General features: G+C 37.2%; 1 protein-coding gene across 9 annotated transcripts in view; it reads left to right on the plus strand.

Annotated features, from left to right (window-relative positions):
* Window positions 1-13813, plus strand: part of GRB14 (growth factor receptor bound protein 14) — a 59274-nt gene that overhangs the window by 32408 nt on the left and 13053 nt on the right. For 5 of the 9 annotated variants that reach the window (XR_010369319.1, XM_064434675.1, XM_064434673.1 and 2 more), the window contains exons 3-6: window positions 1572-1746; window positions 6149-6270; window positions 8411-8485; window positions 13463-13600. Coding sequence is in view for 8 of the 9 variants with exons in the window: in XM_064434675.1 (XP_064290745.1) it covers window positions 1572-1746; window positions 6149-6270; window positions 8411-8485; window positions 13463-13600 (510 nt within the window). In the remaining variant the exon portion in view is untranslated. Of the gene's footprint in view, window positions 1-719; window positions 851-1571; window positions 1747-6148; window positions 6271-8410; window positions 8486-13462; window positions 13601-13813 lie in introns of those variants that run through there. The other 4 variants (XM_064434674.1, XM_064434680.1, XM_064434679.1 and 1 more) reach the window with 2 other exon arrangements.

Below are 13813 nucleotides of genomic sequence, written 5' to 3' on the forward strand. Positions count from 1 at the left end.
CATAATTTCTGTGTGACTGGAGTAGGACTTGGTGTGTGTGGAGCCAGTCTCTGCTGCAAGCAGGCTGCATTGCTGCTGGTTTCTCTTGCTTAACAGTGGGAACACTGCCAAAGCATAGACATCTTACAAAACCAACCACAGCCATCCCCCATGCCTGCTTTGGCAGTATTAAATTCAGTAGCAATGTGGTCTTTCTCCCTTTTGGATTAAGTGGAAATACTGGGATGCAGCTTAGGCCTTTGGAAACATTGGAACTTCTTTCTCTTAAGGGCTCCTATTTCCCTTGAAAGTCTCAGCTTTGAGGTCCTTGATTCATGAGTAGGGAGAGGTTTTTCAGCACTTTAGGAGCATGAATTTAATGTTTGCTATATTCTGAGGATTGGTATTGTGGCAAGGGTGGCTGAGTATTGTGTGCAACTCTTGACCTGCCAACACTGATTAGGTGCAATATTAAAGCAAATTATTATAGGCTTCGTACTCATTTGATGTGCAGGGCCAAAGTTTGGAACCAAACTTCTGTATCTGTTTAGTTCCACTGAAAAAATAGCTTTTTGTGGAGGAGTAAGGCCATCAGTATGCTTTAAAAATCTCAGTGTGGTTTACAAATGGAGTCCTTTTTCCTTGATCTGACGTTTGGAAAACATGAGTGAAAGAACCTGTTTTTTTTTTTTTAATTATTTTTGGATTTTTTCTCTTGGTGGGAAGATGCAGGTGGCAGGAGATACAGTTGGAGTTTCCTGCTCACTTTCCTACCAACTTCAGCACAAACCAGAGGAGGAGCTGCCTTTACAAGCTGGAGCACAATACATTGCTGCTTGTTTATTAGATGCTTGAAATGAGCGTGTATTCGGTAAGGCAGCTGTTAAGAATGACTGACAGTAACAGGCTTGTTTGTCTTTAAAGTGAGAACTTGTATCTTGCTGTTTAATGAGGGATTTACAATGGTATTTAGGTTTTGTGCATAAATTTCAGGAGAGTTTTGTCTTGCTTTCTCATGAATATGGATAAATTCAATAAACTGAGGGGAGTATTTTATCAGTTAAAAGCATCTTGGGCACCCTTTAAACTGAGGATGTGTGTGCAAGAATTCCAGTTCTTACTTGTCAAAATTTGAAGCCAGTATATAACATCTCCTGTTTTATTGTCTACAGAACTGTGAGCATCTTGAGTCTGATTGCCATTCTCTGAACTAACTCCTTTATCAAATCTTTCTACAGTTCTGCAGTCATAGAATTCTTGAGTTTCACTGTTTATGCTGTGTGGTTTCTTTTTCAGCTTACTTAAGAATGTACAGTTTTGCTGCATTTATTTATCTGTCCATTAATGTTTTTTTTGAAGCTAATGTACCAATCTGGCCAGTCTCCTGTGGCAAGGGATATCCAGTGGCCAAATTTAGTAGTGAAATATGATTTTCTTGGCTGCTCTGTTCCTAATTATGCCATTGTGCTAGAGAGGAATGGCTATTTTTCATGTTGCACTATGTGTGTGTGGGTTCTTGTCTCAGTCATGAAGCTGAGAGAGCAACATATATGGAGTAACTGAAGCAAAGATTAAAGTTATGGATATTTTAGAGTTTTTATTTATTGCAGGTAATCAAAGTGTATAGTGAAGATGATACTAGCAGAGCTTTGGAAGTACCAAGTGATATAACAGCCAGGGATGTGTGTCAGCTCTTGATATTGAAGAACCACTATGTTGATGACCACAGCTGGACTCTCTTTGAACAACTTACCCACACAGGTTTAGGTAAGACTAATCATGTATAATGATATGATGTTAAATAAGGTGTTTGGTTTTCATTTTCACATGGAAGTACAATTCTAATAGAAAGGCTTGGAAGCAAAATGATGGGAAGTTTCTTCTGAATTTTTAGGGTTGTTGCTTCTGATTATTTTTGAAAGCATAGGTATAAACTAGATTTTTTTCATGGTACATTTGCTTCACACTGCTTCATCTGCATCTGTAAGAACAGTTTGGAAGACATAACAGTTAAAGTTCTCACTGCAAATTCTTCCTTGCTCTACCATGTTTTTATCTAGCAGTTCTTTCTCTCTTATGGGTTGTGTTTGCTGCTTATCTCTAGAAAGACTTGGGTTATTTTCACTGGAAATAAAATCCTGTTTGTTCCTAGCACACCTGAGTGAAATATCTGACATAAGGGACTGAAAGAGGTTACACAGTGCTATTTTATCTTTACTATAGGACTCAATTTTCAGAAATAATATCAGAGTGGGCTGTCAGTATTTTCCTTCACTACATTCAGTTTGGCTAGATTTATGGTGAACTCTGGGACAGTGCTACTTTAAAAGGAAAACAAAACCATTCTTCCAAACTTCCATGTAGGACCAGTGAACTGTATTGAAGCAATGCCATGTGTAGTATTTTAAGTTGCTGGTAACAAGGTGTTCTGAAAGTCTTTCACATTGTCAGTGTTCCTCTAGTGTAGTAAAACTTCTCTTTTTCTATTGTACAGTTCAAAATGTGTAATCTGTGGTTTCAAAATATAACGTCTGATCTGTGTTCCTTTTTGTAGTGTATAGGTGTACTTTTGCACTATAAAAAACATAAGGCCATATTAATTGTAGGGAGAAAGGGGATGTTTGCAGAGATGTAAAAAATGCAGAATACAGGAAAGATTTTCCTTAGCAAGAGAGGATTTAGAAGCCCACTGCTGGAATGTAATATTAACTGAATCTCAAGCTAGACAATCATACTTGCTTTTACAGCACAGTGTTTCAGTACTGTGCTGTGTATGCTTTTGATAAGAAATTATGTTAGAAAAAATGTACTAGAAGACAAATGCCAAAGAAATATGGTTATAATTTCACATCACTCAAAATTTTCATGTTATTCTTGAACTTTGGCACTGTACTAGAGCTAAAAAAGGTAGTACTTCTGCAACTTCAAGGGCAGTTCCATCTGCTCGTGCAAAGTGTGGCTGGAAAAAGAGGATGTTCTGGACGCCTTCCTGCATTCTAAAATACATAGAAAACTCCATGGAGTTCTTAATTCTCAAAAGAGACTGTACTGGTACCTGGTAACTCCAGTGCTGTTGATTTAAAAAAAAAAATGTAAACACCATGAACAAAAACCAAACACCCCCACAAACATTCTCCCTGGCCAATCCCTCCCTCCCAGATATTGAAATATGGCTAAAAGCTCTTGTTAGAGTCCCTTTCTTCCTCTGGATGTATCTAGGGGATCCAGCCCTGTGCCTTTATTGAAAATAAACTTGACTGTGCATCTCTGACTCAATTATGTTTATCAGCTGTATTTTAAGGATGAACTACAAAAGCTAAAACTATTTCCGCCCTTTTATAGTCCTTTATCCTATGAAGGCAGACACAAACATTTTTCAAATTTATTTTCTTGCTTTGTGAAATTTCAAAGATATTTGTAACCTTTTGCACTGAATGTATCAGCTGTAAAATGCTTCCAGCTCAGCGGAAGGTCAGAGTTAAATCTGGGTTGAGGTTGAAAATGACTGGTATAGAAGAAGAGGTAGCAAAATGGCTTTAGAAAACATTACTATATAAACAGCAGAAGTGTTTTCTGTATTTTGCAGTGTAGCTGGTGTTCAAGTAGTGTAGTAACTATTGAAGAAGATGCCTTTGAGCAACCATGCCAGAACAATAGTGGCACTGTGTCTCCAGCTTTCTGTATTTGCACAGTACAGTTTTTGACAAGGAGTTTTCTTCAATCTGGAGGATTTCCTGGAAGATTTCAATATCAGATAATTAGTGAAATCGATTTTCCTAATATTCTGATATTCTCAAAGTTGATGAAGACCTTCATTCACCATGCAGTCTTACAAGCAGCTCCAGCTGCTTGCAGTGTAGTTCTAGAAAAAGGTGAATACTTAATTTTAAAAGTAAAATAATTTCCTAGATGATGAGGTTGGCAATTCAACATAATTGGCCAAGGAAAGGAACAATTTGAGATATCCCCTATGTATTTTTAGAGTACTGAATGATAATGGAGTTATTTTAACAATGCTGGTTTAGATGGGGTTTTGTTAGAAAGAGTTAACATATTCATCTTGATTTGCTTTAAGTATATTCTTAAGAACTGGAAGAGTAGTTTGAACAAATACTTTCCAAACGATGAGTTAGTTTGGGATTGTTTTCTGTTTGTTACTGTTGTATGTTTTATTCATGTAAATTTGGAAAGTCTTTTTATCTTATAAGTTAGATGAATTGGTATTGAAAGAAGTGCTGTAAGCAAATGTGTGTGTCTATGTAAACTCCAGGATTACATGGATTAATAATTCATCCACCAATTAGTGAACATTTTCTTTAAAATCTAACAGCTGTCTGAATAGTCCTGAATTAGATGTAATTGCATGAATCTTAGTGAGCTGAGCACAGTGTTCTACTTTTAATCAAGACAGACATTAATTACATCGCTGGATTGTGCCTTCATTGCTGTGTGGAGGTATCTGCTGAGAAGGTTTAAAAAGGAAAAAATCCCAACAAAACTCCCACCTAAAGCAAAGCATAAACCCACGGTCTCTGCATTTCAGTTTTCACAAACATATATGCCCTTGGGTGCAGAGCTCTATTGTTGAGCACTAAGGATGGTTGTGTCCTCACTGCTTCTGCCTCGGCAGCCAGGAAGCTCAGCTTTCCTCCCCACTTCCCAAGTTTTGCATGGCAAGGGTTCTATTTCAAATATCCAAAGTTCAGCAATTCTTGCAGCTCTATAAATCAATATATTTCAGAACTGCGTCTTTAACTGGTGTGTGTTGTTTTAACTTGAATGGTTTTCACAATGTCTAAGATCATTGAAAGCAGCTGAAGTGTGCCTAACTTTGGATGATGCCATGCCATCCCTACCACTGAGTACCTTGGTGCTGGGAGTCCCATACTGCCACTGCAATTCCCCTGAGCAGGGCAGGCTCTGAAAACAGAACAGTTATCCATAACTGCTCTCATTTGTAAGGCGAGTACTATCTTCATCCAGAAATTCTTCCTTGTATACTGAGAAATTTTTCTGCTGGCTGTAAACAGTTTTCTGTTTGCTTCTGCAGCTGAACACACATTCCAGGGCTTCTCTTTTGAGGAGAGGGCAATGCCTTGGCCAGGCACATCAGTATCTTTCAGACACATTTTGATTTCACTCTGCATTCTTTCACGTAGTCTGTGAAGGCTGGGAAGGCTTATAAAGCACTACCTTTATTGCTCCGCAATAATGCTGAGCAATGTCTTTTATTTAGTTGAAATTTTTTCCCCGCTGGGTGGCTGGAGAAGAGGTTTTTTTGAAATGTGTTCTATCATGTACTCCAATATTAAATGCTTCATGTGCATTGAATACTTTCCATAGTTAAGGAGGCTGTTGTGGACTGTAGCAGGTGCTCCTCATGTTAGAGATAGCAGTAATAAAGAGATGATAGAAAGGGAGGTAGAAAGTCTCCAGTCTAGTTGGAAGACAAAAATGATCTACCTAAACTAAAAGGCAGCTTTTTCATGTCACCGTTTAGGGTTTGATTACAGAGCTGTTTTTTTGGAGGGCACTCAGTGTTTCAGTTCCTTCAAAAAAGTAAGTTTACTCAGTTATAAAATACTTTTTTTCTGTGACACCTTAAAAATAAAGAAATATCAGCACCTTTACCCATCCTTTGGGGTGATGAACAATGTCATATTTTTCTACCAAGAAGTAAGTCTTGAGGAAATGGTGTTTTCTTAAATGTCACAATGCCAAGCATTTAAGAGTTTTAAATGTCATCTCAGAGGAGCACTTTCTCTCTATAAAACTGAAGGAAAAAAATGCTGGTTTTAACTCAGAGCTTCAGTTCTTTGCCCTTGCATCTGAAGAATGTGTTTTGGAATAGAACAACCTGTACAAGATTTCAAAATGCTTACTTTCCTTTCACTGTTTTTGGGTATTTTTTGTTTTCTGAATTTCTTTATGGTTTTATTTGCTTCATTTAATCTGGTTACAAAATGAGATTTTCATATAGCATCCTTAATCTGTCTTTTTGGACTGAAGAATCGGTTAAATTCAATGAAGAGCGAGTTAAATTAAATGGAAGTTTAACTTTGCTCTGCTTTATCTGTAGATCATGAGAGTTCTTTGTCTTCTGATAGTCATGAGCTTTATTTTTGCTTTTGCATTTTCTTTAATTTTTTATTTATTTGTTTTCTTATAGGAAGAGCTATAGAAGACCATGAATTAGTGATGGAAGTTCAGTCAAATTGGGTAATGGAAGAGGAAACCAAACTGTATTTTAGAAAAAATTATGCAAAGTATGAGTTTTTTAAAAATCCACTGGTAAGTCCTAACATTATATCTGTGAAGTGGTGCAGTTACTGTTTCTAAAAAACAGTCTTTTTTGGTGCACACAGATAGTCAGTGTTGAAATTTTTTAGTGTAACAGGAGTCAAAAGGAATAATCAGGAGGGAATATGTGAAATACAGCAATGTATTTTAGTGCATGTGATCATTGGCTGGTCCCTTTCTTACAATTGTAAAACATCCATGTTCATTTTTTATGTTTGGGGGTGCTGGGAGCAGCAATTGGGTTTAATTATATTGAAATTTGCCACGGACATAAAACAAAATTAAATTTTTGCAACTCAGTGAACTTTTCATCAAGTGACAACATAATATAAAATGAAGCAGTGTGAGGAGGGGCACCTGTAGGAAAGATGATTTTATTGTGAAGTGAAAATTGAATGTTCTGGCCCAGCACTGCCAAATTGCAGCTTCTCCCAGCTGTAGCTAAATGACAACTGACACAAAAGGCCATGAGCAGCCATAACCTATTAGGGGTAAGTGAAAGTGAAGCCAAAGTTAGCATACATAAGGAGTGGAAAGAGAGCAGAGATATCTTGTAACTCAGGGATGTTGCCAAAGGTTAATGCTGCTGATTCAGACCTTGGCTGATGGCAAAGGCCATGGAAGCAGTCCTGGCTCTGCGGAAGGAACTTACCATCTGGTTGCTCCATGGTATATTTGGACAACTCCTAATGCTGTCTCTTATAAAACCAGCTTCTTTCAGACATAAAAGGGAGAAATAGCAGAACTGCATGAGGGCTTAAAAGATAAAAAGTGAAAGGGAACTCATATTATCTATCTATGAAAAAGATAAAAAGGTAAATATAAAGATAACAAGAAATATAAGAGTTTTGGGAATTTTTTTGTTTGATTGACCTGTGTGTCTCTGGCCAAATCATGATAGATTTGTCCCACATGTAGAGATATCACTACATCAGTGAAAAATTTTTCAGCTTGAGATGGTCTGCAGTTAGTGTAGAGGCTTTCACAGAATCACAGAATGGGTCAACCTCCCTGCTCAAGCAGTGTCATCCCAGAGCACATGGCACAGGATTGCATCCAGAGGGTTCTTGAATATCTCCAGTGAGAGAGATTCCACAACCTTTCTTGGCAATCTGTTCCAGTATGTGATCACCCACATAGTAAAGCAGTTCTTCCTCATATTCAGGGGGGACTTTGTATGCATCAGTTTCTGTCTGTTGCCTCCAAAAATTAAGTTTGTGTATAACCAGTGAGTGGAGCCGGCTGTGGAGCGTGGCGGACCTGCAGCTACACCAGCTTCAGCAGCTATAGCTAAGCAGAGTTCTCCTGGGTGTTCTGGTCCTAGCTGTAGCAAGAATGCTTTATCATAATGAGTTAATATGAATTAACCCTACCAGAAGTTCAATTTCATTAAAAATGGAAATTGCTGGATGTTGGGTGGCCAAGGGAATATTAACTTCAAGTTTTTCCAGGCCTTGAGGAAACATTATTTGTGATGGTTAACCCTTGTCTGGTTCATATCTGCATGACTGTATTGAACACCCCAGCTGTAGGTCTGTCCCATAAATTATCCCTTGAGCTTTCCTTGATAATGAAACTGGCATTTTAGTTGTAGACTTTTAACCCCGTCATGTTTATGTAGTCAGATTTTTTTGTTAATTTGTATAATAATAGGAGATTAAAAAAAACCCTGAGACAACCTTTCTGTGTTAGTGGAAGATATTCCAAAATATTTTACTGGGTTTTTATATAATGAAAACAATAGAAAACAGTACACTTTTCAGCATGTTGGTATATAGCCTCCTTACTTTGTAGCATATTGACTCCCCAGGCAAATCTTGTGTGTCAACAGCAATAGAAATTACTGCTAGAAAAACAACACTAAGGGCCAAATATTGCAATGTGATTTGCACTGGTGTCTGAAACCCTGCTCCAGAGACTATTGATGTTTTCTCAAAATTCTGTGTTTTTCAGCAAATAATATATAGCATGTGCCAAATTTTGGGATGATATTAAGGTAAGCTTAAATTATTGGATCAGGGAATCTTCAGTGTCTTGCACTGCACTGAGAGCTTAAATTGCACATACAAATGAGAAAGTTTTGTATTCTACTATTTCTACAGAACTTTGATACAAGTTCTTGTTGTTACAGAGCTTTTTTCCAGATCATATGATATCCTTTCCAAGTGAGACCAATGCAGCTCTAAGCCACTCTGGGATATTACAGGTATGTAATCCTTGAATGAATATGAACCAGCACAGCTCATAATTTCCCATTATCTGTGCTGTGTGAGCATATTTCCTTATTGCTGTTGGATCTGTTGCTAGGTTTTGAATAACTCAAGACATGGTTAATAACTTTTTTCCTCAAGAGATAAGAAACAATGTGACCCTTCCTAGCAGGTATTATATGTCCACACTTGGACATCCTTTAAGAGTGAAGAAGCACCAAAACAAAGGAAATACAGTGAAAACATTAAATACCTTTACTGGGTATTTCAGGTGAAAGACCCTTTTCCCTTAAATAGGTGGAGGAGTGCTGAACAAACTTAGCAGCAGGCTATGGTAGGATACCAAAATACTGGTGGTGTGACACAAATGGATATAAAAAAGAGTTAAATGGTTAAACTTAACAAGTAGAAAATTTAGACTGACTAGTATGATTTGTTAGCTTGAAGGCTACTGTAGCCTTCAGAAAAAATTATGGTAGGTCACTCAGTGTTAGTCAGCTTTTAAGCAGATACAAGATTCTGATTTACAGTGGGAATAATGAAATGAAGATACAAAATGACCGTATCAGGGATCATCGTCTTACTTTCAAAGAGGGGAAAAATGAGTAATAAAGGTGGAAGCATACACATCACTCTTGTTTGCTTGTCATTAGAAAAATTAAATAATAGAAGAAGAACTTCCACTGGTCTTAAGACAGCAACCCTGTGCATGAGTTTTGGGGATAAAGAATGATTGGAAAGGCAACATAACACAGGATATTTAGGGCAGAAACAAAAGAAACACAGAAATTACAGTTGAAAAAAATTCTATATGATAAGGTCTACCTTAGCATCCACCAGTAAATGAAAACCATTTTAAGTAACTAATTCTCAAAGCACTCTTTCATATTAAATAATTATATCCTTATAAAAGTGTATTTTAATCAAGATGTTAAGATTATCCCAAATATAGTAAAAAATTGTGTGAATTAGATTTGACACACACTAGATTCTGTAAGTAATTTTTACAAACCTGAATAAAATTTTTGTGATTTCAGAAGTGCTGCAAATCTAATGAAAATTGTTTCCCTTTTGCCACCTACATAATACAGATTTTGCAGTCTAGCATAAACATTTAATTTAGAAAATTCTGTTCCCTATGTTAATAGAACTTTATATTTTTATGTTGATAGAACTTTTAATATTTATATATATATAAATATTTATATTTATGTTAAATTTTACAAATGTAATTTAGTAGTTCAAAAAATAATGAAGACTTTTATAAGAGAACTGTTTGCCATATATTCTTGTGCAGAATTTCTTTAAGCCCATATTGTGAGATTTAGAATATGTTCAAAGGTGCTAGGTAAGATTAAGAATCATGCTAAGTACATATCTAGTTACTTGCCATTTTGGTAGCTTGAAAAACATGCTGTAAACTCTCCTCTGTTGCTATTTTGTGTTGTATTGTATGCTTAATTGTATTTCATCAAATGAAACTTAATAGGCACAAAGTAGAGAATACCTTGGTGGATTGTGCAGCCATTGTGCACATTTCAGCAGAAACTGTTGGGTAAATTGTTTACAGTGAGTCACTATCTCCGTGGAAACTTTCATTAAGACAAGTTAATGGGCTGCATTATTATTTGTGATGTGCTTGGTTAAGTATCAAAAGAGACATTAGTTTGACAATTCAATGCTTACAAGTGATTAAAAAATCACTTCTGATACTTTGACATCCTTTTGTGGATTGAGCTGTAAGCAAGTAAAATGTTTTCAAGGTCTGTTTTTCTTAACTCTCATTGACAGTGGAAGACTGAGTATTTTGGCTGATGATTTTGAATCAGAGCAGATTCAAAAAATTCATTGTGGTAGAACAGAGCCACAAAACCAAAAGAGATGTTCATGAGTCTCCTATCCATTTAGCATGTGTTAAGTAAACGTACTGTGTGGGATATACTGAGTGTCAATGTATAGCAGAGAGAGAGGTTTAATTGCTGCCATGAATTAGCCTACAGAGGAGGTGTGTCACTGTACTGATCAGGGTCCAGCAGCTCTGAGACACAATGCTGCATGTGCATGTGTAGTGGTAGGCAGTCTGGGTCATTTGGAACTTGCTTTAGGCTATTTTTGCAAATTGGATGTTTTAAAATATGTCAAAAATGAACATAGTATGACAATTTTAAGATCATTATTAAGAGCCAGGCTTTCATTTCTTTAATCTCCCTGCCATAGCAAGTCCCTCTTTCCCTCACCAGTTTCTCATATGACTGCCTGCATTGCATTTCAGTCTCTTGCCAATCTCCTGAGTGTTGTTTTAATCTCCCCACTGCCTTACTCTGTCTTCCACTCTAGGTTTTGTTGGCCTCCCAGTCTAAACTTTTCAGGTGGACTGAAGTCTATAGGGGACAATAGTGAGATTCTGAATTAATTCTTCACTGGAATTACTTGGTGCTTCTGAAATTTTTCAGCAGGTTCAGGGTAAAAATCCAGCTCATTTCCAGTAGTATTGGTCTAGATCATGGCTAGCTGTCATCACATCTTTGAAGAAATCAGTCATCAAATTCAACATGGTTCACAAAGTCTAGTGTAATGATGGCTTCTTTAACTCCCTGAAACACTGCATATGTTTCAACTCCTTAGTGCTGTCTGTATCAGTGTCTGAAGGACATGGTGGCATTTGACACCACTCCACTTATCAGGGTGTATATTTCACTGTGTGGGGAAGAGGGTGCAAGTTTATTTCTGCATATTGTGTGACCAGACCAGTAGTCCCTGTCTGCAGTGTACTATCATTTAGCTCTCCCTTCTTCTTCCAGTACTAAGGATTTTTCTTATTTTTATCTGCATAAACAGGGATCCATTCCTTCCTTTAACAAACTTGTATGTACCTCCATTAAAAAAAACCCAACAAAACAAAGAGCAGCAAAAAAAAAAAACCCAAAAAAACAAGTTGAAACAAAAAGCAACCCAAGGAAATTTTCTTTCCTACTATAATTCATTTTTGGCATTTATTACAGACATTCAGTTCTCACTCTGAAATATTTTTACTGCTCATCCTTCTGACAGTTAATGGTTTTGACTACAGCTTGTTCATGTTCTATTTTCTCACATAGTCCTCAGCTGTCTTTCCTTAGAAAGGAAAAGATGGATTTAAGATTGCCTTTTTCCTAGCATTACTGCTACTTTATTTTAATTGATAGCATGGGTACAACACTGACTGTTGAAGCTTAGCATTGTATTGCTCTTCCACTTTGGTCTGCTGAGTAAGAGAAGTGTTTTTCATGACAGCATTTCTGGTTTGAAGCTCTTATGGCAGAAATCCTGGGGAAGACACTTGTGCAGGCAGGAAGCCAACCACTCCTTTTAGTTTCAGCAGAGACATTAAAGCCTAAAAAGATGCTCTTTTGTTTTTGCATACATTGGCTTGTTTAGATTTTCTTAAGGCTTTAATTTGACTTTGTTTATGGATTTTATACTTTTTCAGTTCAGCCTGCATATTTCCCACCAGTGAACCTGTTAGTACATGGCAAAAGGGAAGATGAACAGCCAGAACATGTATCAAGACCTACCCGTCTGCTTCGGTGTGGCTAAAATAGCTTTAACTGCATTTGCACACAGCTGTGTGCCAGCAGCACGTGCAGCTAGATGCACCTGAGCTTAATGCAATTGAGCTTTCAGGTGAATAGCAGTGAAGCTGCTCATAATGCAGTGCTGGTGGTGGGCTGGGCGCTGCCCTGGCCAGTGGAGCCCTGCTTGTGTTACTGCATTCACACCAGCTCAGGTTGGGCTGCAGCATCTCACTGCAAGGCAGGAAAACAATAACAGTCAAATAAACCTTGTATATCTTGGTTGGACTGTATTATTTAGTGGCCAGAGAACTTGGTGTGCTTCCAAAATAACGGTCACTTTTTCATTCTGCTGGAGTCCAGTACTGGCCAGTCCATCTCTTGTAATCTGTTGTTTCACTCCTCAAATAAGATTTTCTGGAAATAGAAGTGTGTAGGAGGAAAATTCAGCAATGAAAACTGCAGATATCGACCAGAAAACCCTTTGTGCCATACCTCTATGTAAGCCTTGACAGAATTTATGATACCACAGACCAGTCCTGGGGCAAGGTTCCTCGAAGAGCTCAGAAATAACAGATTCTGTGGCATATATGGAAATAGAAGAATTCTGGGTTAATATGTTTAGAGTCATAGCTCTGAGTAGTGTTACTAGAAGAAGAGTGATAAAAATGAATGCATTATATGGAATTAGGGTAAAGTTAACATGGTTGCTCATTTTTAGTGGGTACTTTTGCAGCAAGACTGAGTAGAACTGTCAGAGCCTCAGCAAGATAAGAGCTGTGTTGCACTCTGACAGTGTCTGATGAAATGGATGAAGAGAAGTCACTGAATATCCTGAGTAGAGGCAGGAGCTGTCTTGGGGACTGGCCCAGTCTCTCTGGTTTTGGTTCAACTAAAGCTGCTCCTTAAGCACCTTTCAGGTGCAGAGCCCTTTATTCCCTCCTTTCGAAAATGCTAATATCTGCCTGACCTGCATGGTTTGTGGTTTGCTGAGTTAATTTTAACTCAGGTAATTTAATTTCGGTGTTTGTAACATGGTGAGTGAGGGGAGGGACATAATTTTTTTCTTCTGTTGTTAACACTGATTAGCAGTTTTATATAAATAGGGTCTGAGGCATGGGATCAGTACTTCTTACACTGGTTTAGTTGCAGAAGTTCACATATTGCAGAAGTAATGCTCTCATTTCAAACCATATGGTTCCATATAAATATGTAACTTGCTTAGCATACCTTGGAGTTATGTAACATTCTTACATGCCTTAAATGAGAGCTGCTGTTGATGGGATTAGATGTGATCATAACTGAATTACTCTGGTGTGATAGTGTATTTAGGAGTTATTCCCCTTAGCCCTGAGTATGTTAATGAAACACAAAGCTGATTTCTGAGGAAAAGAAAAATGCATGTCTGATACTTTCTTTCAGATGTTCCTTAGCTCCAGCACATATCCTGAGATTCATGGCTATTTGCATGCAAAGGAGCAGGGGAAGAAATCATGGAAAAAATTGTACTTTCTTTTGAGAAGATCTGGCCTTTATTTTTCCACTAAAGGTACATCTAAGGTAAGGGAGGAAAAAAAGAAGAGAGAGAGCAAGAACTATGAAGTCAGAGCAAATATGTATGTATTTATCATTTGTTGTAATAATAACCAAAATTTATAAGCAAATGATTAAACTTACAGTGATAAAAAAGAAAAAAATGTAGTTATTGTAGATAAAATCTAGAGAAATTTAGAGATACAAAACTGGGAAGGTGTCTTAGAAACTCTGGTTTCT

The sequence above is a fragment of the Passer domesticus genome, chromosome 10 (genome assembly GCF_036417665.1).
Source record: "Passer domesticus isolate bPasDom1 chromosome 10, bPasDom1.hap1, whole genome shotgun sequence".
In the NCBI taxonomy this organism is placed as follows: domain Eukaryota; kingdom Metazoa; phylum Chordata; class Aves; order Passeriformes; family Passeridae; genus Passer; species Passer domesticus.